The sequence below is a fragment of the Nicotiana sylvestris genome, chromosome 4 (assembly GCF_000393655.2).
Source record: "Nicotiana sylvestris chromosome 4, ASM39365v2, whole genome shotgun sequence".
Taxonomy (NCBI): Eukaryota; Viridiplantae; Streptophyta; class Magnoliopsida; order Solanales; family Solanaceae; genus Nicotiana; species Nicotiana sylvestris.
This window is the reverse complement of record NC_091060.1, coordinates 121,633,081-121,659,433: the sequence shown is the minus strand read 5'-3', so window position 1 is coordinate 121,659,433 and position 26,353 is coordinate 121,633,081. Positions and strand designations below refer to the sequence as shown.

Genomic DNA, 26,353 nt, shown 5'->3' with positions numbered 1-26,353 from the left:
GGCATCTTTTGATAAATTGATAACCACATCACTACCAAAATTGCTCTCCCTAATCTCATTTGCTTATGCTTCTAATATGTTATAGTCATCTAAAAAGCTTCTTTGCAATTGCTGAAGTGCCATCCTCTTAGCCCTTTTCAATGTGGAGTTATGTACATTAAATGAAAATTGATTTTTCAAATCTAGTTTCATATCCTTTATCTTGTACTTGGGGTTATTCTGCACCTTACTCCTAAAATATTCAGCTAAAGTTTTTGTTTTGGCTCTAGGATTCTCAAATGCATCTTCACAGTTGCGCTCTGTCTTCAATGTTTTAATCTTAAAGCTAGGAACCTTCTTATCTTCAGAGATGAGGCATACAAAAGGGCAGCCTACTACACATCTATACCTTACTCTTATTTTATCACTTTTTCTAACCTTCAAAGGGTTGGAACTTGCAATAGAATAGAAGTTCATGACTTTTTTGGCCTCTTCCAAGTCCTTAAATGTCATAGACTTATCAAGCTCTTTGTAGTGACTAAGCTTATCATTAACTTCTGTACCCTTTTTCATCCTAAGTGACTCTAATTCTTCAAAATCATATTCACTAGCATCTGAACCGTAATCTGAAGTTTTATCACTATCCGATTCACAATCAGTATCTAATTCACACTGATATTGACATGAAATTGGCTCTTCGTGGTCCCCCATATTGAAATATCTATAATATAGAGGCAGAAGAAAACATAGAGAGACCACATGAATAGTTTAACAACTTTGACAATAAAATATTGAACATACAATACATTACTGCATATAATATAGTGGAAAGAATAAAACACACACTTTAAGAGATAAAGCACACAGTCTATAACATGATTTGTCGATTTCAACAGTGGAAAGCAAGAAGAAAAAATAGTCTTTAAAAAGAAATGCACATGGTTGTGTCGATTTCAACAACCCAACCCTACCACACTATAATAAAATATGTGAAAAGGACATTTGCAGCCAAAGACAATGTACTCCTAGGGCACAAATTGACACCACATAAGGAAACAACAAAGATAACAAAAAAAGAGTACTAGACCCACATGCAAACACTATACACTAGAAGATAGGTCAGAAATACCAGTGCATGACAAAACACTAGAAAATTACAAAAAAACAATGAAGTACGAGACAATACCCAATAAATAGAAGGGAAAATTACCTGAATATCTTCAGATGATCTTCAATTTGTGTTGTTAAACCTTGCTCGATCTTATCACCACCTCAACTCTCAAATCGCCATGGAAGAACGATCTACAAAGAGTACCAGAAATTGTTTGGAAATGGGGTTTAGGACCTTTGTTTGATATTGTTTGGAAATGGGAATCAGAGCGGGTTTATGAGGCTGCCCCGCTTATGTGGCTGCCATGTCACAACTATGTGGATGCCATGTATGATTAAAATGGCTTGTGTGGAGGTCCGTTAGGTTAAAGTGCATTAGTGGCCCATTGTGCTAACGAGGAGGATTTTTTTGGCCCAGTTTACTAATAGAGGACAAAAGTGAGCTATATACCATAGTTTAGGGATATTATTGGACATTTTCCGTAAATAAAATTCAAGTTAAACGTGCTTTAGTGGATCTAGGTAGCTCAGCAAACATAATCATATTGAGGGTCGTAGAATAACTCGGCCTGCAAGATCAGATTGTACCTACGTCCCGGGTCCTAAATGGCTTCAATATGGCAAGGGAACAACGAAGGGGGAGATAATCCTACCAGTAAACATAGCCGGGACCATACAGGATACAAAGTTTCATGTCATCAAAGGTGACATGAGGTATAATTCACTTCTTGGGAGACCATGAATACACAATATGAGGGCAGTACCTTCATTGAAAACGGTTCACGGAGAGCAACACACTGCAAAGGAGTTATTTGCAGTTGATGAAATGACACCAACACCATAATCTCCAACCTCGAAAAAGTCAAACGCCAAAGGTAAGCAAGCGACTAAATAACAATCACTGCCTCCAACCTTGATGGAATCGGAGCAATAGGTAATACTGATTGAATGTATGCCCGAGAGAAAGGTATACCTGGGAACGGGATTAACCCCCGAACTCAGGAAAAAACTCATTGGATTTCTTATTGATAATATGAATTGCTTTGCTTGATCCCATTTAGATATGACATAGATACCACTGGAGATAATTACGCACCGGCTCAACCTCGACCCCATTCAAACCGGTAAAGCAAAAAAGGAGGCCCCAGTCTGAGGTGAAGCACGCATTCATAAAGGACGAGGTAACCAAACTTCTTAAAATAGGGTCTATTCGGGAGGTAAAAACCCCGAATGGTTAGCCAACGTAGTTGTAGTTCTCAAAAAGGGAAATAAACTTAGAATATGGGTAGATTACAAGGATTTGAACAAAGCATTCCCAATAGACTCTTTCCCACTACCCAACATCGATTGTATTATCGATGCCAAGGCCGACCACGAGATCCTAACTTTTCTCGACGCCTGCTCCGGGTACAATCAAATTTAGATAAACCCGGAAGACCAGGAAAAGACTTCGTTTATCACTAAATTTGGAACTTATTGTTACAACGTAATGCCTTTTGGGCTAAAAAATGTAGGAGCTACATACCAATGCCTAGTTAACAAATGTTCGAAGAACAATTAGGTAATACAATGGAAGTTTACATTGATGATATGTTGGTTAGCTCCCTGCGCACAGAAGACCATTTAGCTCATTTGTAGGAAACATTCAAAATCTTAAGGAAATACAACATGAAGCTTAACCCAGAGAAATGTGCCTTCGGAGTTGGCTCGAGTAAGTTTCTCAGCTTCATGGTGTTGAATCGGGGCATCGAAATTAACCTTGATAAGATCAAGGTCATTGAGGATATCACGATCTTGGATAGTGTGAAGGTCGTGCAAAGTCTAACAGGTCGAATAGCTGCTTTGGGTCGATTCATTTCGAGGCCATCATATCGATGTCACCGGTTCTTTTCCTTGCTAAAAAATAAAAAGGATTTAGCGTGGAACCCGGAATGCCAACAAGCCTTAGATGAACTGAAGCGGTACTTATCTAGCCCGCCTTTGCTTCACACCCTGAAGGTAGATGAAAAATTTACTTATATTTGGCAGTATCCGAGATAGCAGTAAGTGGGGTACTAGTTCGAGAAGAGCAAGGTACGCAATTTCCTGTTTATTAGGTAAGCCGAACTCTAGGAGATCCTGAAACCAGATACCCTTGTTGATACCCAATTTTTCACTCATATATTATAAAATGCATATATACTTTCAAAATAATGCATGAGCATCAACCAACATTTTTCCATAATTTTCCTGTAATTTTAAAGAGATTTTAATTAATTTATTCTAGAATTTTAGTATATAAATAATTACTAATTACATTACAAGTGATTTTATGATAATTTTATTTTCTTAGTTTTATCATTTATATTTATATTGAGCTTTGATTATTTCACAAATAGCTATATGTATATATTAGGGTTATAATTGCAATAACTTTGCAATATTAGCCCATGTGTGCATAATTGCCTTACTTCAGAAGAAAATAACTTTTTATATTTTTATAATACTAAGTAATTATTTTAAATCATTTCATGCATAAAATATTCTTTTTTATCGTTTAATTAGATATTTTTACAAATTATTCTATTAATAAATTAGGTATTTAACAAATAGCCCCTTTGACTATATCTAAATTCGGACCCCAGCCCACTTAAACCAAACCCAAACCATAACCCAATCTCCATCTAACCTGCCCCAGCCCGGAACCAATCTTGGTCATTGATCTCAAGAGATCAACGGTCCAGAATAAACATTCCTTTTTTATCTAACCTAACCCTCAAACCCTAAGTCACTTTCTAAGAACCACCGCCCCCAAATGCTCTCGTCCTCTTTTCTCTCTCAAACAACTCCAAACCCTGGAGTGCCATCACCCCGAAATCCCCCAGACCCCTTCGATCCCTGACCAGATATGAGATTATCTGGTGATTTGCTACCCTATCTAGCCTACTACCTCTACTGGTTGTTCGATTTTTGCTGTTATCTGAGGGAATCTCGAAGTCGACCTAGACTCTTCGTTTTCTTATGAACCTGCCTTGTGTTCATTAATGTTTGTGAGTATTTGTTATCTTAGTGGCTATGGTTAGATTTTTCCCTCACCTCATCCCCTTTTCTCAAAACCCTCATCTCTTGCAATTTGAATCTGTTCAGATCCGTAGATTTGAAACAATTTTGAGTTTATACGGTAGTTTTCTTTAAAAATCTCTTGTTCTCCTTATCATTAATCGATTTTAATGTTTTTCTAAGAACTAGGGTTTCATTTCGTTTTGTTTCTGCAAAAACTTTTTTAAAAGTTCCTATGTCTTTGATTATCTCTTTCTACTGATTCATTCATGACTATATTCGAGTCTTTAGTTTGTTTAATTATTTCATTGTTCACTTCAATATTTGCCCGTTATTCCTTGAGTAATTGATTGATTATCTGACTATCTAGGATTCGAAATTGCTTTGTTTTGCTGAGATGGTTACTTCCTATAACTTTTGCCTACTTTCCTTATTTTGGGACTCCTAATTGGCATTACTTGCTTTAATTATTCTTACTAAGCTTAATTTAGGGGAGTGGATTGTTTTACCAACCCCATATGGTCTCTAATTTACTATTTACCTTATTTGTGTGACTAATTGCCTTTGCTACTGGCCGGAATTGTGGTGTTCTGACTCTAATTGATTACTTACCTTATTTAGACCTCAATTCCGTGTTATTTTTGGATATAACTCCATGATTCTACCTATTGATTGGTCCTGTCAGGCCTAATTGACTAACTGGTTGTTTTCTTTGCCTTATTTGTAAACTCTTAACCTCATTTACCTTATTTGCTTTACTCTACTCAATGCTATATAAGCCTCACTCTGTTTTTAAACACACACGCACACATACAGAAAAAAACACATAAAATTTCTTGCTCTTATTCACACAATATATATCCTCCATCACAATTTTCCTATTCTTTGTTGCACTGTCTAGCCGGTTGGAAGCCAAGGCTAGACCCTTGGATCCTGTTTGCTTCACTTTCCTGTTGCTATCTCTTAACTGGTATGTCTCCACTTTTGCTATTATTCAAACTTCTATGTGATTAAATCTATGTGCTCCCTGTCATTAGCATGTCTATTCCTATCTAATTAGAGCTATGTACTTCATGTTATGACTCTTAATCAGCATGGCTACTTCCATGTGATTAGACCTAGATGATTTCTGTTTTCAATATATCAGCATGTCTACTTCTATCTAATTATATCCATGCGCTTCATGTTTATTGATCATAATCAGCATGTCTACTTCTATATAATTAGACCTATGTGTTTCCTGTTTTCAACATGTCTACATGTTTGCTCCTATGTAAATTAGAAATATGTCTACTTGTTTCTAAACTAGCATGCTTTTTTGTCCAGTTTTAAGTGTTCACTCCTAGCAGGCTCTTGATTAGTTCATGATTTCTATGCCTCCAACTTCTGCTACCTTTATGCATGTTTGTTTGAATGATAATCTGATCTCATCCTGCTGTTCTTTGTTTAGTACATGTCCATATGATCATCTAGTAGTAATTAATGAACTAAGTCGACTCTAAGAAATGTGAAACTTTGCTTGAAGTGGTTGTGATCCTGTTTCTGTCTACAGTTTGATTGTTGGAATCTTTTGTTGAATTCCAAGTGTTGAAATGACTTTGTTTTTTCCTATTTACCCCTGAAAATCCAAACTGTTTTCTTAAAACTATCTCCTATTTTCAACTCTTACTCTTAGAATATCTAGGGTCCTACCCCTCCAGTGTGAGCACTACCTAGGAGTTTATGAGACTCCTCTTGACACACTGGGGCTGGCTTTCCCAAAACTTGCTCACAAAATAGTTTCTTTAAAAGGTTTTTGGTGTGAGCATTTCCCGGGGTCCCTGAGGCCCTTGGGAACTTTGACGCACCAGAAGGCCATTGGGTGTACTATGAGAATACTAGCATGTTTCAGACTTGGGTTGGAGGTCTGGCTTCCATGTTTACTTTTGGGCCTATCCAGGCTCCCTATAGTATAGCAATTTCGTTTTGTAATTCATTTATATTTGGTTTGTAATAATAGTCTTTGTAAACAGATATTGGGGCTATTAGTAAAAACTGGGAGGGATTCTTATATATGTCTTTGTTGGGAACGGGTAGAAATCATGCATATAGGTTGGTGTGATATTTGTTTACTTTTGTGCATTAGAAACTATTCCTATAGGACTCATCTAATTCTTTAAATGCTGAATTTTCATCCTTCGCATCATTAGAAAACCTGCTTCTAAGTCGTTTCTCAATTTTTCATCGACAATCATGTCTTCAAAACCATCATGTGTGCGTTAGAAATCATGTTTCTAGGAATTTCCTTGTTGAGTCCGCATGTCAATTGATTGATGATGTGCTCGCCTAGAAATCATGCCTATAGGAAATACATATAGAAATCAATCTTGACACTTAGTCATTCATTCCAACAAGTGTTGAAGAATCAGTCCTGCAATAAGATACCATGCCAATAAGTGTTAAAGAATCAGTCATGCATTTAAATACCATGCCTATAAGGTTTTAAATCACTTTCTGCACTTAGAAACCATTCCTATAAGAGTTAAAGATAAAATCTGCATGTTAAGACTAACATCTGGTTTACAGCTTAGATATCATGTCCATAGGTTTCTGCCTGATCATTACTTAGGCAAGCCTATTGGTCAATCAAATTTTGGGTCTAAAACTATGATGGTTTGCTTGAAGCTTGCCTAGATTTAGGAAGTGATAAAATCAGTAGGCAAACTGATTAAGTATTCACTGCCTCGCCTTAATGAAACTGTCTCATATTTTGTGCTCATCTAGATATCCTACTTTAAGACTATAACTCATTTGAAACTGTTTATTTGAGGCATGCAATTGTTTGTTATTTGTGGAGGTAAATATGAGCCCCTTAATTGCGTCTTTATGTGATAGTCCTATTTGGTGTTTGTTTGTCGCTTAGTTTTTCTCCTTTTAAAACAACAGAAGTGAGTATAGAACTTCCTTAAATAGAGGTCCTAAATACCTCCAGGGTCACAGGCAAGGGACGGGTAATGCACGCATAAAGCACGTACTGAATGCTACTAGAACGCTTAGATAGCAATAACTAAGGAGAAGGTAATCGGGTAGTAAATGATATGATGACCTGTGCGCTAATACTATGTCTAGCACCCCAATTTGGGGACGTTTACCAAGTATTACACAGAAGAGATCCTATAGGCTAAAAAACCTAGGACCCCCTTTTATTCCCGTTTAAATAATCTCTATTTGTTTAAATTGCTTATGACTAATTCACTTAAATTGAGTTTGGATGGGACCCACCATTCTGGACCTTGAGGGGTGCCTAACACCTTCCCCTCAAGGTAATTTTGAGCCCTTACCCAATCTCTAATAATGCAAACTGGTTCTATGAGTTAATTATTCTATGTGCTCTAACGCACCTTAATCCGTTAGGTGACGACTCTTCAAATTCCATACCCAATTCCCAAAAAAAATGAGTTGTCCCAAAGAATGTCAAAACCCGTACTCCGCGAGAAAAAAGGGGGCACGACAGCATGGCGACTCTGCTAGGGATATATTTAGGCTCTTACCATCAAACTTGCTTTTTGTGAATTAGTCTTAAGCATGCTTTATTTCGTTAATACGTGCACACCCTTTCACGTTCTCCCCTTATCTGGAGTTAATTGCCTATTTTTTAAAAGCATTTATGATTTCCTTTACTACTGAAAATAACTTGTCTCCTTGTTTTCTTTCTTAATTGTCTTTCAATTATTAAATACCGCATTTATCATTTTTAACGTGCAAATACGTAACAATATGCTATTTATTGTTGCATAAATCATGCTCAACATCATATTCCACTCCTGCGTAATCAATCCTATAACAACTCTTGATGAGTGTTTGTGCTCTTCCTATATATCACCCTTTAAATTTGAAAAAACGTATTTGCGGTAAAACTAGTCGATCAACGATGCAGCCGATGATTCCGTGCCTTTACTCTGATTAATTGTACATGCATCATGGTCAAACCTAGCCGGGTTAATATGTTATCCCCATAATAACCCTTTAAGACAAGCCTCGTCCAAAGTCTATCGGGTTTTCCATAATCCCAATAGACGCAACCACGATTGTGTGCATTAATTTTGGAGAAATAGGTGCCAATATGCTAATCATTGCTATATAAATAGTCGAATCTTGAGGGGGAAATGGCCTAACCATATTTGTTTTGCAGAAAATGAGGCACGAAGTCCCCAGGTTCGGCATGGTCCGTAACATACCATCACTATTGCTAGATTGGTGGAAGGATCTTCCATCAAGTGATAAGAATCACATGAAAAGGGTCTTGGGAAATTTGCCTTCTTTATTGAACCTTTAGCCAAACAACATGTTAATCGAAGCTGCTACAATGTTCTGGGACAAAGAAAGGGATGTGTTCTGATTTGGAGACATAGAAATGACCCCTCTATTGGAAGAAATAGGGGGATTCGCTGGGCTACCTTGGGATAGTCCTAGTTTACTAGCGTCGAAAAATTGCACTACTAGGGGGTTTCTGAAGATGATGGGATTAAAGAATAATGATGACTTGGTGTGCCTGAAAAATTCCTACATACCTTTCGACTTCCTCTATGAATGATATGGTCATAGTAAATCTTACCGTATCTGCAATGATGAATTCTCAATCACCTCCTTGGGTTGGATTCACCGCAGGGTTTTGTGTTCATCGTTTGTTTCTTGGGTATACTAGTGTTCCCGATCCAAGGGGACAAAATCCACACCAGACTGGCCATGGTGGACAAAACCTTGATGGACGGGATCGAGGGGCAGACATATACCATTGTCCCTATGATCATAGCAAGCATATACCGGGCCCTGGAGCGCTGTCAAAAGGGGTACAGATACTTGGAGGATTGCAATTTGCTGTTACAGGTTTGGTTGTTAGAATATCTCCAAAAAGGTCAATACCCTCAGGAATTTCCGTGAACGTCGTGGAATGATCACATAGCCTTTCATAATCTCAAGAAAATATGACCTATATCCCAGATAGGTTTTCTCAACCAGAGGATGCTGTAGGATGGGTGCAGTTTTTCAATAATTTGATCGAGGATCAGGTTCAATGGATGTTCGAATGGTTCCCTACTGATGAGTTCATCATCAGATCCAGGGATGTTCCACACTTGGTATTGATTGGGTTAAGGGGCATATACGCTTATGCTCCCCTCAGGGTTATGAGACTGGCAGACAGGAAGCAGGTCATACCACGAGTTGTTAAAATGAGTCACTTCATAGCTAATTTTCAAGGAGACGACATTCCATACAAAAATGAAGCACAACACATGTGGAACTTGAAGATTATCGTGGAAAAGGATACCATCGAGATAGATCGGTATCACGCCGGTCACGTGTACTTTTACCCCTCATGGTTAGATGATAACATAGGAGGAATATTCAAGCCAAGGGTTGGTCTAGGAAATAGTGTCATAGACGAAGTTGCTGAAGCACAGGTGAAGTACAACAAACTGAGCAAAAGAGTTCACGAGTCCGAGGTCGAGCATATGGAGCGCCACAAGACCTTTATGGAACTAATCAATGAATGGAGAGAGAGGGCTGTTAAATCAAGCGAAAGGTTGGAGTATCTGGAGTACAACCTGATGGAATTAGAGGGAAAGATGAGGAAGAGAGTCATCGATTACCAGAACGCTGAAGGAAGCGAAGGAGGACATTTAGCAAGGGCATACTTACTGCTGAACCTGTGCGAACTGGGGGATTTTATCGACAAGAGCATCCAGCCTGGAGAAGGTCCTTTTGGGACCAAGTAGATTAGGTTTATTTGCTTTTTCAAATGTAATAAGGCCAAGTGCCATTAGTGACTTATCTTATTTAATGTCGTTTTGGGTTCATCTATTTTTACATTAATGAAATGAGGCAATTATTGGCACTAAAATTCTCCAAATCAACATGTCACCAAGCCTACCTTGGGTACAACGAGGCTCCTAAATTAGGACATGAATTTACATTCCCACAATATGTAAACCGCAAGTATTTCCAAATCCTTACTGACTTGTTTACCTTTTGTTTTTCTTTAGTTTATTATTCCCATCCCCTAAGGTTGGTTTGCACATACTGGCATCATCAGCATATCATACCAGATCTAGAGGCCCTCCACCCCCTCCTCTTCCGAGTAATCTGAAAAGCACAGGAAAAGCTAAGATGGATGACTTGAGTGGTATACAAAAAGAAAATGCTGAGAATGCGAAAACTTTAGATGGTCAGAGTACTCCGGTCAGACTTGATTTTGCGATTGGAACAAAAGATACTAGAGTTACAAGGAGAACTTGAGCTGGTCCGCAACTTAGCAAACATCTCCCTCACTCTCAATATCCCAAACTTTAACCAACAAAATGCTCAAAACCCAGCGCCTCCTCAAAATACGCCAAACCAACATCTACAAAATCCTCTCGCACCCCATCAATATGCAGCTCCACCTCAAAACCCCAATCCTTTACAGATACCAAATCCTCCACAACACCATCATCAACCAACCCAGTACCCACAAACCACTACCTATCACACTCCTCAGAACATACTACAACCCAATCCCGATCCTTAAAACTTAACCAACGACCACCACTACACCCAAATCCCTGGCACACACCAAAACAACCCCATATATATGGAAACTGTACCTCACTCCACTCAACCAATCTCCTATACACCAGAATCCGCTAAGAAGGACCTTCTTATCAAGAACATGGTCGAGGAGCTCAAGAAATTGACAAGTCGAGTTCAGAGTATTGAAGAAGGTAAAGGGATAGAAGGTATGAACTACGAAGATTTATGCATACAACTAGATGTGGAACTACCAGAGGGTTACAAACCTCCCAAGTTCGAAATATTTGACGGAACGGGTGATCCCAAGGATCATTTGAGGACTTATTATGACAAGCTCGTGGGGGTTGGAAAAGCTGAAAGGATCCAAATGAAGCTATTTATGAGAAGTCTTACCGGAGATGCTCTGTCCTGGTACATAATCTCGAACCCTAACAAGTGGGCCAATTGGGTGAGTATGGCATCAAAATTAATGGATCGGTTCAGGTTCAATACAGAGAATGTGCTAGATGTCTTTTATAGCCAGAACCTAAAGAAGAAGTCAACTGAAACTTTCCGCGGGTATGCTACTCGGTGGAGGTCAAAAGCAGCCAAGGTCAGACCAGCATTAGACGAGGAACATATGAACAAGTTCTTTGTTAGGATACATGACCTACAGTGTTATGAAAGGCTAATGATATTGAGAATCACAAGTTCTCCAATATCATCAAACTCGGAGAAGTGATTGAAGAGGGTATCAAAAGCGGGATGGTGACAAATTTCGAGGCACTGCAAGCCACGAACAAAGCATTACAATTAGGGGGCATATCAAAGAAAAAAGAAGTAGGTACAGTAATGGTGGCCCAATGTCCAAAATCTCCACTCACATACCAAACACCTCCACCTACGTACCAACTCTCACCTCCTAGATATTCTCAACCCTCCACCGCCTATCACACTTATAACACCTAGACATCCTACTATCAGTCACCTCCAACTCGGGCAAATTACCAAAAACCCGACCTAATTTTGATCGCAAACCACCCAGACAATACACCGCCATTGCTGAACCCATCGACCAGCTGTACAAAAGGTTGAGGGCTGCCGATTATATCACCTCTATTCCGTGTGGCAATGGAGAATTTATCTCAATGGGTCAACCCAAAAAAAACTAGTGCATATCATTCCGGTATGAAGGGGCACACCATTGACGAGTTCCAGACATTGATTGATAACAAGGTCATATTGGCGAAGGAAGCTACACCTAACGTTCGCAACAATCCTCTCCCAGATCATAGAGGTGATGGGGTACATGTGATAGATACGGATGAAGAATGGGATCCTGAGAGGTCAATCGGGCTTATTCGAGAAAACGATGACTTTAAAACTACAGTTACACTCACTCCTATTGTGGTACAGATACAGCCATCAGCCGAGGTTGAGGTAACCGCATCAGTTCCATTTGAGGTAGAGGTAGCTCTACCTGTAGCCACACCTCCTTTCAATTCCAACGCCATACCTTGGGATTACGTTGCCGAAGCAAGGCAAAAGGGAAAAGCAAAAATGGAAGAATCTGATGCCGCACAGGGAATGACCAGAACCGGAAGGATATATACACCCAAACATTTGGGAGGATCAAGCAAGGAGGCTACTACTAAACAAGCTGTCATTGAAACTAGACCGGATGATATTTGGAGGAAAGTACAGGCAAGGGAATAATCTGTCGTCGATCATTTAAACAAGACCCCCGCCCAGATATCCATCATGTCACTATTGCAAAATTCAAAAGCACATAAGAATGCTTTGATGAAGGTATTAAATGAAGCTTATGTGCACAACAATATCACTTGCAGAGAAATGACCATCATGGTAGGGCAAGTGCTGGAGAGTCATAAGATCACCTTCCATGAGGATGAATTACCACCTGAATGGTTAAGTCACAACCGGGCACTGCATATCATGGTACAGTTCGAAGATAAATTCATTTCCAAGGTCTTAATAGACAGGGGTTCAATCCTCAACATTTGTCCATTAACTACTCTGAAAAGATTGGGCAAAGATTTCCATGAGATACAGGTAGGAAGTATGAATGTGAAAGCATTTGATGGGTCTCAAAAGGCCACGATTGGGGAAATTAACCTTTGCATGCAGATGGGACCAACTTGGTTCGATGTTGAATTCCAAGTGCTAGACATATCAGCTACATACAATCTCCTATTGGGTCGACCTTGGATACATGCCGCTAAGGCCGTGGCATCCACGCTACACCAGGCTATGAAGTTCGAATGGAATCATCAGGAGGTGATCATTCACGGAGACGGAAGTAACCCCATTTACTTTAGTCAAACTATACCGGTTATCGAGAATAGAAGAAGGCTAAGAGGGGAAACTTATCACCACATTGAACATGTCAATGTAGTTGAGAAAGACATACTAGCATGGTCTGGGTACAAGGCATACTGGCATGGTCTGGGTACGAACGTGGCAAAAGGCTTGGGAAGGAAATCCAGGGCATTACCAAGCCAGTACAGTTGAAACGTCACAGCACAACTTTCGGGCTAGGGTACCCATACACCTGGCAGGAGTATAATGACTGATCGCTGCCATGGCATGGTCCTTATTACCCTCTCGAGCAACCAGTGCCACATCTGGGTCAGACTTTTTATCAGGCGGATACAATATGGGGATCTGCAGAGGAAGAAGCTTTGGTTGGACTAAGGAACCAATTTCTAGAAGACGAAGATATAGATTTCAGTGCGGTAATTGAGGAGGATGAGGAAGAAGGCCTCACTATTCAGACTGTGGAGAAGGGAGTTGTTCTCAGGAATTGGACTACCATACTATCCCGGGCCCGCCGAGTCCCTAGGTAGCTTGGCATTTAGCTTGATTTATTTTTATAGCCATGTTAGGAATTTCAGATGTTTTCAATGATTTTGTTTTAAAGATGCATTTTGTTTCAAAATAATTGATTGATTCATCGAGCCGTACTTGTTTTGTATATTTTCAAAATTTAATCAATGCATTGCTATTTATTATTAATTATTATTTTTCACATTTTCTCTCTACAACGTTATTTTTACTTTTCCTGATAAACCGATGACTATGACATGCAATGAGACAATGCAACATAAGGATAGTGACTCAGAAGAAGAAGATGAAATACATGAGGAGATTATCAGAGAGGTTGAGAACTTTGAGAACAAACCTAAGTCCAACCTGGACGAAATCGAAGCAATCAATTTGGAAATGCTGAAACCGTCAAGGGGACTTGCATAAACATTCACTTATCACCGTCAGAGAAGAAAGAGTACATTTGTTTCTTGAAGGAATATGAGGATATCTTTGCATGTTCATATGATGACATGACTGATCTAGGCACATCCATAGTGGCTCGTAAGTTGCCAACCAATCCAATGTGTCCGCCGATAATGTAGAAACTCAGAAATTTCAAACCAGACATAAACTTGAAAATTAAGGAGGAAGTCACTAAGCAAATCAAAGCCAAAGTCCTTAGGGTAGTTGAGTACCCAACCTAGTTAGCCAACATTGTACCGGTTTCGAAGAAAGATGGGAAGGTCAGGGTATGTAACGGCTATCGGGATTTAAATAGAGCAAGCCCCAAAGACGATTTTCCACTGCCAAATATACACATCCTGATTGACAATTGCACCAAACATGAACTCTAATCCTTTGTAGATTGCTTTGCATGTTATCATCAGATCTGGATGAACGAAGAAGACACAGAGAAAACAACTTTCATTACACCATGGGGAGTGTACTGCTACAAGATGATGCCTTTCGGTCTAAAGAATGCTGGGGCTACTTACATGAGAGCCATGACAACCATCTTCCATGATATGATACAAAAGAAAATAGAGGTGTATGTTGGCGACGTCATCATCAAATCCAAGAGGGTCGCGGATCACATAGCAAACTTGAGAAAGTTTTTTGACAGGCTAAGAAGGTACAATCTAAAACTGAACCCCGCAAAATGTGCATTCGGGATTCCCGCGGGAAAGTTGTTGAGATTCATTGTCAGCCGCCGAGGAATCGAGTTGGACCCGTCCAAAGTTAAGGCTATTCAAGAGTTACCACCACCAAAGAGTAAAAAGGATGTGATGAGCTTCCTAGGATGTCTCAACAACATCAGCCGCTTCACAGCACTGTCCACAGTTATATGTGAACCCATCTTCAAAATGTTGAGGAAGGATGTTGAAACGAGTTTGACCGAAGATTGTCAAAAGGCTTTTGACAAAATCAAGGAATACCTGTCCACACCACCAGTCCTAGTCCCGCCAGAACTTGGGAGACCCTTGCAACTCTATCAGTCTGTATTAGATGGAGCTTTCAGATGTGTTTTGGGACAACATGATGATACAGGAAGGAAGGAGCAAGCCATATACTACTTGAGTAAGAAGTTCACACCTTATAAAGAACGATATTTCCTACTCGAATGCACTTGCTGCGCTTTGACCTGGACAACCCAGAAATTGAGGCATTACTTCTATTCCTACACCACATACCTCATATCCAGGATGGACCCTCTAAAGTACATCTTTCAGAAGCCCATGCCAATCGGGAAGTTATCCAAGTGGCAGATACAGTTAAGTGAGTTCGATATCGTCTATGTAACTTTGAAGGCGGTCAAAGGACAAACATTGGCAGACCATCTTGCTAAAAATCCTGTGGGAACAGAATACGAACCCTTGAAAATGTATTTTCCTGATGAAGAAGTAGCATTCGTAGGAGAGGACATTACTGAAGCTTACAATGGTTGGAGATGTTCTTTGATGGGACTACAAACTTCAAAGGAGTGGGCGTCGGAGTAGTTTTAGTATCAGAAACAAGTCAACACTACCATGTATCCCCGAAGATTAGGTTTCCATGTACCAACAACATAGTAGAATACGAGGCTTGCATCATGGGGCTCAATCTGGTCATCAATATGAATATACAAGAGCTGCTAGTAATTGATGATTCAGATCTTCTAGTACATCAGGTTCAAGGAGAATGGGCTACGAAGAACACCAAGATACTTCCCTACTTGTATCATGTGCAGGAGTTGATGAAGAGATTCACAAAGATAGAATTCAAACATGTGCACAGAATTCAAAATGAGTTTGCAGACGTACTGGCCACCTTATCATCCATGATACAACATCCAGACAAGAATTTCATCGATCCCATCACGGTAAAAATCCATAACCAACCGGCTTACTGTGCTCATATTGAAGAAGAAACGGATGGAAAACCTTGGTTCCACGACATCAAAGAATATTTGGCGAGAGGAGAATATCCAGAGCAAGCAAACCATACTCAGAAATACACTATGCGGAGGCTATCCAATCACTTCTTCCAAAGCGGAGGGACCCTGTATAGAAAAACTCCTGACCTAGGGTTGTTAAGGTGTGTTGATGCAAAGGAAGCTTCCAGATTGCTCGAGGAGATACATGCCAGAACTTGTGGACCATATATGAATGGTTTTGTTCTAGCCAAGAAAATACTCAGAGCTGGATATTTTTGGATGACCATGAAAACAGATTGCATCCTGTACGTATAGAAATGCCACCAATGCCAGGTACATGCAGACATGATAAAGGTACCACCAAATGAGTTCAATGCAACAAGCACACCTTAGCCTTTTAATGCCTGGGGAATAGATGTCATCGGTATGATTGAGCCCACCACTTCAAATAGGCACCAGTTCATTTTAGTGGCCATCGATTACTTCACAAAATGGGTAGAGGCTATGCTGCATCTTACAAAACTATAACCAAGAAAGTCGTCGCAGATTTTGTCAAGGATCATATTGTTTGCCGATTCGGGGTTCCCGAGTCCATCATCACTGATAATTCTGCCAATCTCAACAGTGATCTAATGAAAGCCATGTGTGTAACCTTCAAAATTAAGCATAGAAACTCTACAACATACAACCCTTAAATTAACGGAGTTGTGGAATCTTCCAACAAGAACATCAAGAAGATACTAAGGAATATGGTATGAAATCACAAACAATGGCACGAGAAGTTACCCTTTGCCCTATTGGGGTACCGTACCACAGTCCGTATATCAACTGGGGCAACTCCTTATTTACTGGTTTATGGTACTAAAGCTGGCATTCCCACCGAGGTAGAAATTCCTTCTTTAAGAATCATACAAGAAGCCGAACTCAGTGATATAGAATGGATAAGGAGCCGCTATGAGCAACTGACCCTTATAGACAGGAAAAGAATGAAGCAGTATGTCATGGTCAGCTTTATCAGAACAAAATGTCCAGAGCTTTCAACAAAAGGGTCAAACCAAGACAATTCACACTGGGATAGTTGGTATTGAAGAAGATCTTCCCGCATCAAGATGAAGCCAAAGGGAAATTCTCTCCTAACTGGCAAGGTCCTTACATGGTTCACCGGGTGCTAATAGGAGGAGCATTAATACTTGCAGAAATGGACGGAGAAGTTTGGCCAAAACCTATCAATTCAGATGCAGTCAAGATATACTATGTTTAGATTGTTTACACTCGTTCATCTGATGTAACTGAACTACGCTTGACCTGATTCCCATTTAAGAGGGGATACATAGGTAGCCCTGTGGGTTCAGTCATATCTTAATATAATCTTCATTTTCTCTTAGAACCAGAAACTGGGACAAAATTTTGAGGAGGACCCTCAAAATTCCACAACAAGTCCAGCCAATACCATCATATGCCAGAAAGTCAGAAACCAGTTAAGTAACTGGGGCTCAATTTTGAGAAGGATTCTCAAAATTTCGGAGCAGATCCAATAAATTTCGCTACACACAGAATGACCAAAAGATCAAACTGGGGTAGAATTTTGAGGAGGACCCTCAAAATTCTATCGCAAGGAAGCTGCAACGTCTCTAAAAAGTGTTACAGTCATTAGTTCATCTAATTTACTTGATATTACATATCACTATGTTTTCTAAAATAACTCTATTTCATCAATAAGAATGTATTTTTGAAAACTTCATTTCTATGGCAGCTAGGTGTTACCTAGGGTAACTCGAACAGGATTCCCAAAGCAGAACAAAACGGAAAGTTAAGACAAGAGCATGAACCACCCCCCCTTACAAAATGCACGATTTTCCTTTGGATGCAGGCACAGTGAACATAACAGGAGTATTCGCAAATATACATATCAAAGTCACTATCCTCATAACAGTCAGGCCACGAGATGCAAATATACCTTCAGCTAAGAAATATTATGCTCCTATTTGTTACTTGTTCACTACATAAGGCTATGCACGACCTTCTCTTTGCATGAGGCTAAGACATGCTTCCCTTATTTGTATAAGGTTAAGCATTGCCTTATCTTTGTATGAGACTAAGACCTATCTGAAATCTTGCATGAGGCTAAGCCCTGCACCCCTTATTTGCATAAGTCTCAACATTGCCTTCTCTTTGCATGAGACTAAGCCCTGTCTTAAATCTTTCATGCGGCTAAGCCCTGCCTCCCTTATTTGCATGAGGCTAAGAATTGCCTTCTCTTTGCATGAGACTAAGCCCTGTCTCAAATCTTGCATGAGGCTAAGCCCTATCTCCCTTATTTGCATAAGGCTACGCATTGCCTTCTTTTTGCATGAGACTAAGCCCTGTCTCAAATATTGCATGAGGCTAAGCCCTACCTCCTCATTTGTATAAGGCTAAGCATTGCCTTCTCATTGCATGAGACTAAGCTCTGTCTCACATCTTGCATGAGGCTAAGCCCTACCTCCTTATTTGCATAAGGCTAAGCATTGCCTTCTCGTGGGGACTTAGCATTGTCTTCCCTTGTATAATTGTCGCTCTATTCTAAAACTTTGCATTTCCTTCTTCTCTCGGGGATAAACTCTGCCCCAAAACTCCGCTAAGCATTGCTTTGATATTACCCTTAATATCATGTCTCTACACTTCATGGGCTGATGTATAGCCAACTTGTCTAAAGGCGTCATAGTCCGAAGGCATCACCCTCATAGCTTGAAGACACCATGTCATGGCCTGAGGATCTCTCAATACTGCACATCATTATTCAAAGGCGTCATGGTTCAGAGGCACTATTCTCATGGCCCGAGAACATCATTTCATGGCATGTGAATCCTTAACTCATGGTTTATGGCCCAAGACGTCATGGTCTAAGGACATCATCTTCACTGTCTAAAGACAACCTTTCATGGTCCAAAGGGATTTTGCATCACGTTTAAATTCTCTCAATAATCTAAATATTAGCATAAGTCATGTTTTAAGTTTTGCAGAAAATCCAGGAGGTAACTGTTCTTCAAACGGGAGCAACATTCGCTCTGGTATTTTCCCGTACCACTTATACTCTGCCACTTAACCAATTCCCATTATCATTCGCCTTTACTCTATGACCGTTCAGATACTCGCCCTATGATACATCAATTACATTTCAGGCTCATATTCATGCCTTAGCATAAACCCCTCTGATGCTATCCTCCCCGAGAAGAGAACCTTCCTGAAACATACTACCATCCCATCGACTTCATCCACCGTTGGGTCTAGAACTATACATGACCTGATTCCTATAAAACCAGGGATATGTAGGTAACTCAAAGACTAGGGTTCGGCCTATATTTTTCAAAACACCCAGTCGGTCAAAATCTGTCATCATTTCTTTACCCGAAAACTCTTTTAATCTTCCCGGATAAAGAGGGGCACCTGTTGATACCCAGTTTTTTTATCATATATTATAAAATGCATATATACTTTCAAAACAATGCATGAGCATCAACTAGTATTTTTCCATAATTTTCTTGTATTTTGTAAAGAGATTTTAATTAATTTATTCTAGAATTTTAGTATATAAATAATTACTAATTGCATAACAAATGATTTTATGATAATTTTATTTGATTAATTTTATCATTTATATTTATATTGAGCTTTGAGTATTTCACAAATAGCCATATGTACATATTAGAGTTATAATTGCAATAACTTTGCAATATTAGCTCATGTGTGCATAATTGCCTTACTTCACAAGAAAATAACCTTTTATATTTTTATAATACTAAGTAATTATTTTAAATCATCTTCATGCATAAAAAATCATCTTTTATCATTTAATTAACTATATTTACAAATTATTCTATTAATAAATTGGGTATTTAACAAATAACCCCTTTGACTATATCTAAATTCGGACCCCAACCCAATCTCCATCTAACCCGCCCCAGCTCGGAACCAATCTTGGCCGTTGATCTCAAGAGATCAATGGTCCAGAACAAACCTTCCTTTTTTAGCTAACCTAACCCCCAAAACCCTAAGTAATTTCCTAAGAACCACCACCCCCAAATGCTCTCGTCCTCTCTTCCCTCTCGGACAACCCTAAACCCTAGAGTGGCATCACCCCGAAATCCCCCAAATCCCTTCGATATCTGACCAAATATGGGATTATCTAGTGATTTGCTACCCCGTCTAGCCTACTACCTCTGTTGGTTGTTCGATTTTTGTTGTTATCTGAGGGAATCTCGAAGAGATTCGACTCAAAGTCGACCTAGAAACTTCATTTTCTTATGAACCTGCCTTGTGTTCATCAATGTTTGTCAGTATTTGTTATTTTTGTGGCTATGGATAGATTTTTCCCTCACCTTGTCCCCTTTTCTCAAAACCCTCATCTCTTGCAATTTGAATCTGTTTATATCCTTGTAGATCTGAAATGAATTTGAGTTTATACGGTAGTTTCTTTAAAAATCTCATGTTCTCCTTAGCATTAACCGATTTTAATGTTTTTCTAAAGACTAGGGTTTCACTTCATTTTGTTTCTGCAAAAACTTTTCTAAAAGTTCCTATGTGTTTGATTATCTCTTTCTACTGATTCTTTCATGACTATATTCCAGTCTTTAGTTGTTTAATTATTTCTCACTTCAATATTTGCCTATTATTCCTGGAGTAATTGATTAATTATCTGACTGTCTAGGGTTCGAAATTGCTTTGTTTTGCCAAGATGGTTACTTCTTGTAATTTTTGTCTACTTTTCTTATTTTGGGACTCCTAATTAGCACTACTTGCCTGAATTATTCTTACTAAGCATAATTTAGGGGAGTTGATTGTTTTACCAACCTCAGATGGCCTCTAATTTATCTATTTACTTTATTTGTGTGACTAATTACCTTTGCTACTGGCTGAAATTGTGGTGTTCTGACTCTAATTGATTACTTACCTTATTTAGACCTCAATTCCGTGTTATTTTTTGATATAAATCCATGATTCTGCCTATTAATTGGTCATGTCGGGCCTAATTGACTGACTGATTATTTTCTTAGCCTTATTTGTAAACTCTTAACCTCCTTTACCTTATTTGCTTTACTCTACTTAATGCTAAATAAGACTCACTCTATTTTTAAACACACACACACACACACATACAGAGAAAAATACACAAAAGTTCTTACTGTTATTCACACAATATCCTTCATCACAATTTTCCTATTCTTTGTTGCACTGTCTAGCCGGCTGAAAGCCATGGCTAGACCCTTGGATCCTGTTTGCTTCACTTTCCTATTGCTATCTCTTAACTTGTATGTCTCCTCTTTTGCTATCATTCAAACTTCTATGTGATCAAATCTGTGTGCTCCCCATCATCAGCATGTCTATTCCTATCTAGTTAGACCTATGTGCTTCATGTTATTACTCTTAATCAGCATGCCTAATTCCATGCGATTAGACCTAGATGATTTCTGTTTCAATATATCAGTATGTCTACTTCTATCAAATTAGATCCATGCGCTTCATGTTTATTGATCCTAATCAGCATGTCTACTTCTGTTTAATTAGACCTATGTGTTTCCTATTTTCAGCATGTCTACATGTTTGCTCCTATGTAAATTAGACCTATGTCTACTTGTTTCTCAATTAGCATGCTTTTTTGTCCAGTTTTAAGTGTTCACTCATAGCATGCTCCTGATTAGTTCATGATTTCTATGCCTCCAACTTCTGCTACCTTTCTGCATGTCTATCTGAATGATAATCTGATCCCAGCCTGCTGTTCTTTGTTTAGTACTTGTCCATATGCCCATCTAGTAGTAATTAATGAACTAAGTCGACTCTAGGCAATGTGAAACTTTGCTTGAAGTTGTTGTGATTGTGTTTCTATCTATTGTTTGATTGCTGGAATATTTATTTGAATTCCAAGTGTTGAAATGATTCTGTTTGTTCCTATTTACCCCTGAAAATCTAAACTGTTTTCTTAAAACTATCTTCTATTTTCAACTCCTACTCTTAGAATATCTAGGGTCCTGCCCCTCCAGTATGAGCACTGCCTAGGATTTCATGAGACTTCTCTAAACTCTGACACATTGGGGTTGGTTTTCCCAAAACATGCTCACAAAACTTTTTCTTTAAAAGGTTTTCTGGTGTGAGCATTTCCCGGGGTCCCTGAGGCCCTTGGGAACTTTGACGCACCAGAAGGCCATTGGGTGTACTATGAGAATACTGGCATGTTTCAAACTTAGGTTGAAGGCCTGACTTCCAAGTTTACTTTTGGGCCTATCCAGGCTCCCCATAGTATAGCAATTTCGTTCAATAATTCATTCATATTTTGTTTATAATAATAATCTTTGTAAACAGATATTCGGGTTATTAGTAAAAATTGGGAGGGATTCTTATATATGTCTTTGTTGGGAACGGATAGAAATCATGCCATTGGGTTGCTGCGATATTTGTTTAGCATTCCTATAGGACTCATCTAATTCTTAAAATCCTGAATTTTCATCCTTCGCATCATTAGAAAATCGGCTTCTAAGTCATTTCTCAATTTTGCATCGACAATCATGTCTTCAAAACCTTCATGTGTGCATTAGAGATCATGTTTCTAGGAATTTCCTTGTTGAGTCTGCTTGACAATTGATTGATGCTGTGCTCGCCTAGAAATCATGCCTATAGGAAATACATATAGAAATCAGTCTTGACACTTAGTCATTCATGCCAATAAGTGTTGAAGAATCAGTCCTGCTATAGGACTTTAACTCGTTTGAAACTGTTTGTTTGAGGCGTGAAATTGTTTGTTTATTTGTGGAGGTAAATATGAGCCCCATAATTGCGTCTTTATATGATAGTCCTATTTGACTTTTGTTTGTCGCTTAGTTTTTCTCCTTTTAAAACAACATAAGTAAGTCTAGAACTTCCTTAAATAGAGGTCCTAAACACCTCCAGGGCCACAGGCAAGGGACGGGTAATGCACGCATAAGGCACGTGCTGAATGCTACTAGAACGCTTAAATAACAATAATTAAGAGGAAGGTAATTGGGTAGTAAATGATATGATGACCTGTGCGCTAATACTATGTGTAGCACCCCAATTTGGGGACGTTTACCAAGTATTGCACAGAAGTGATCCTATAGGATAAAAAACCTAGGATCCCCCTTTATTCCCATTTAAATAATATCTATTTGTTTAATTTGCTTATGACTAATTCACTTAAATTGATTTAGACAGGGACCCACCGTTGTGGACTTCGAGGGGTGCCTAACACCTTCCCCTTAAGAAAATTTCGAGCCCTTACCCAATCTAGTAATGCAAACTGGTTCTATGAGTTAATTGTTCTAGGTTCCCTAACGCATCTTAATCCGTTAGGTGGTCTTCAAATTCCATACCCAATTTCCAAAAGGAAATGAGTTGTCCCAAAGAATGCCGAAACGCGCACTTCGCAAGGAAAAAGGAGGTGCAACAACCCTTACTTAGAAAAATTAGCACTTGCATTGATAAGCGCAATGTCATTGTCGCGCCCCATATTTTTCGCAAAATCTAGTTTCGACATTTCTGGGACAACTCCTTTCCTTTTGGGATGAGGTAAGGGATTTGAAAAGTCCTCACCTAACAGATTAAGGTGCGTTAGGGCACCTAGAGCAGTTAACTCATGAAACTAGTTTACATCGCTAGAGATCGGGTAAGGGCTCGAAACTACCTCGAGGGGAAGGTGTTAGGCACCCCTCGAGATCCACAGCGGTGGGTCCCGGTCGAACTTAAATTAAGCTAATTAGTCTTAAAAGGGGAGAAAAACAAATTAAATAGATACAATATTCAACCTATTTTACATAATAGTATAGGGGGTGGTCCTAAGTTATTTAGCCGATAGGATCATTCTATGCAATGCTTTGCATCTCCCTCAAGTCGGGGTTTTACTCATATCATTAGCGCATGGGCTATCATTTCCTTTACTACCCAATTACTATCTTTCAATTGTTACATAAGCGTTCTAGTAGCTTTTAACTCGTGCCTTATTCATGCACTACACGTCCCTTACCTATGGTCCTGGAGATATTTAGGACCTCTATTTAGGGTGGTTCTAGACTGACCTACGTTGCTTAAAATGAGAAAACCTAGGCGACAAACAAAATTCAAATAGGACTATCATGTAAGGAGCAAATAAGGGCTCATATTAACCTCTAGAAACAGACAACAAATGCACGCAGTTAAATCAACAGATTTCATTAATTGAGGATCCTATAGGCAGGATGTCTAGATGAGCAGAACAAAATATAAAGAAGCAGTTTATTTAGGCGAGCATCAGGACCTACTGGTTTGCCGACTGATTTTATGAAGCTTTGAATATGGGCATTTTCAGGCAGTAAAATATCAGTGTTTTAAACCCCAGAATCATTAATAACCCTACAGATTTTCCTAAGTGATTAAGAGAATTAATCGAACCCAAAACTGATTAATAGAACTCTATAGGCATGATATCTACAACTGTTAATTATAGACCTACAATATGATTTTTAAGTGAATTACTGATTTTAACCCGTAAAGACAGGTTTTAACTCTTTAGATCCTATAGGCATGCTTTCTAATTAATTTAAACCCCTATATGCATGATTTCTAAGTTTACAAACTGATTTCACCTTATAGGCATGATATCTATTAGTTTAATCCTATAAACATGATTTCTAGGTTTTAAAATTGATTCCTTCTTTATTCCTATAGGCATGGTACCTAAGTTGCAGAATTAATTTAACTCCTATAGACATGATTTCTATTAATCACAGATGGGCAGAATTTTAAGCACATTTCTAAGAAAGTTTGTTAATTCACACAAATGAAATCCTATATACATGATCACTAATGCACATTGGGATTGGAAATATATGTAGATCCTATGAATAGGATCTCTAATGCAGAGTTAACAGGAGGCCTAAGACAGCATCTCTAGTATGCCCAAAAATGTGGAAGTACAGAATCACAAACAATTAGAAAAATCCTATAGGCAGGATCACTAAACAAGTATGGCATTTGCATGATTCAATATAATCAACATAATAAACCATATAGGCAGGATTTCTACCCAGTTTTAAACAAAGATATAGAAACCCCCAGCTTTCTGTCACGACCCAGATTTCCTACCTAGGAGGTCGTGATGGCGCCTACTAATGTGAGCTAGGCAAGCCAATTATTGAACCATATATCTTTTTACCAATTTTATTCTCTTTAACAATTACAAAGAAATAACATTTAAACAACGGAATATAACAAAAGCGGACGAAAACAATAAGCTATCTGAATATGAATGTCTAATACAACTGTTTGAGTCTCGATTACCCAGAACTGGTGTCACAGTTTCACAGACGGTCTAAGAATACTACAAATAAAGGTCTGAAAGAATTAAATACAGCAATGTCTCTAGAAATACATGTAAGAAGCAGGAAATTAGATTGAAGGAGACGCCAAGGCCTACGGACGCCTGCAAGGCTACCTCGGGTCGCCCGATAAACAAGAATCAGCAATCTCACCGCAGTTCGAAGTCTACAGCACTGAGGTCTTCACAAAAGAGTGCAGAGTGTAGTATCAGCACAACCGACCCCATGTGCTGGTAAGTCCCTGGCCTAATCCCGGTGAGGTAGTGACGAGGCTAGGACTAGACTCCAAATAAACCTGTACATTTCGAATATATATATATATATATATAGCGGAAATGAAATACGGAAATAAACAAGTATAGATGGGAGGGGGAAACATGCTTCGGGGAATAACAGGTAAAAACAGAATATCAAGAGAACTATAAGGAATTAAAATCCAAATACTAACAAGAATAAGGAAAACAAAGGCGGATTTCACTTTCTTTTCATATCTTGTTGCAGGCGTGCAACCCGATCCTATTTCCTGTATCTCGTGGCAGGCGTGCCACCCACTCCCATTTCATTATATCTCGTGGCAAGCGTGCCACCCGCTCCCATTTCATTTATCTTGTGGTAAGCGTACCACCCGCTCCCATTTCATTATTTCTTGTGGTAGGCATACCACCTGCTCCCATTTCATTATATCTTGTGGTAAGCGTACCACCCACTCCCATTTCATTATATCTTATGGTAGGCGTACCACCCACTCCCATTTCATTAATTCTTGTGGTAGGCGTACCACCCGCTCCCATTTCATTATTTCTTGTGGTAGGTGTACCACCCGCTCCCATTTCATTATATCTTATGGTAGACGTACCACCCGCTCGCATGTACTAGCCAACAATAATCACAAGGAATCCCGGCAAAGGAACAATAATATCAACAACAATATCCCGGCAAGGGAGAAATAGCTATAATATCTAACTACTTTAGCTATAACCAAACTCGTTACAACACCTAACTACCTCAGCTATAACCAAACTCGTTACAACATCTAACTACCTCAGCTATAACCAAACTTGTTACAAAACCTAACTACCTCAGATATAACCAAACTTGTTACAACACCTAACTA

General features: G+C 39.0%; 1 protein-coding gene across 1 annotated transcript; it reads left to right on the top strand.

Moving 5' to 3' along the window:
- The first annotated feature begins 15,574 nt into the window (after window positions 1-15,574).
- Window positions 15,575-16,213, top strand: LOC138890090 (uncharacterized). The gene has a single exon (XM_070173443.1). It carries the CDS (start codon window positions 15,575-15,577, stop codon window positions 16,211-16,213), a length of 639 nt encoding a protein of 212 aa, XP_070029544.1.
- The last annotated feature ends 10,140 nt before the right edge of the window (window positions 16,214-26,353 follow it).

What these genes read in the sequence shown, in the direction of transcription:
- LOC138890090 (XM_070173443.1), top strand. Translation starts at nt 15,575, where the DNA reads ATGGGGCTCAATCTGGTCATCAATATGAATATACAAGAGCTGCTAGTA.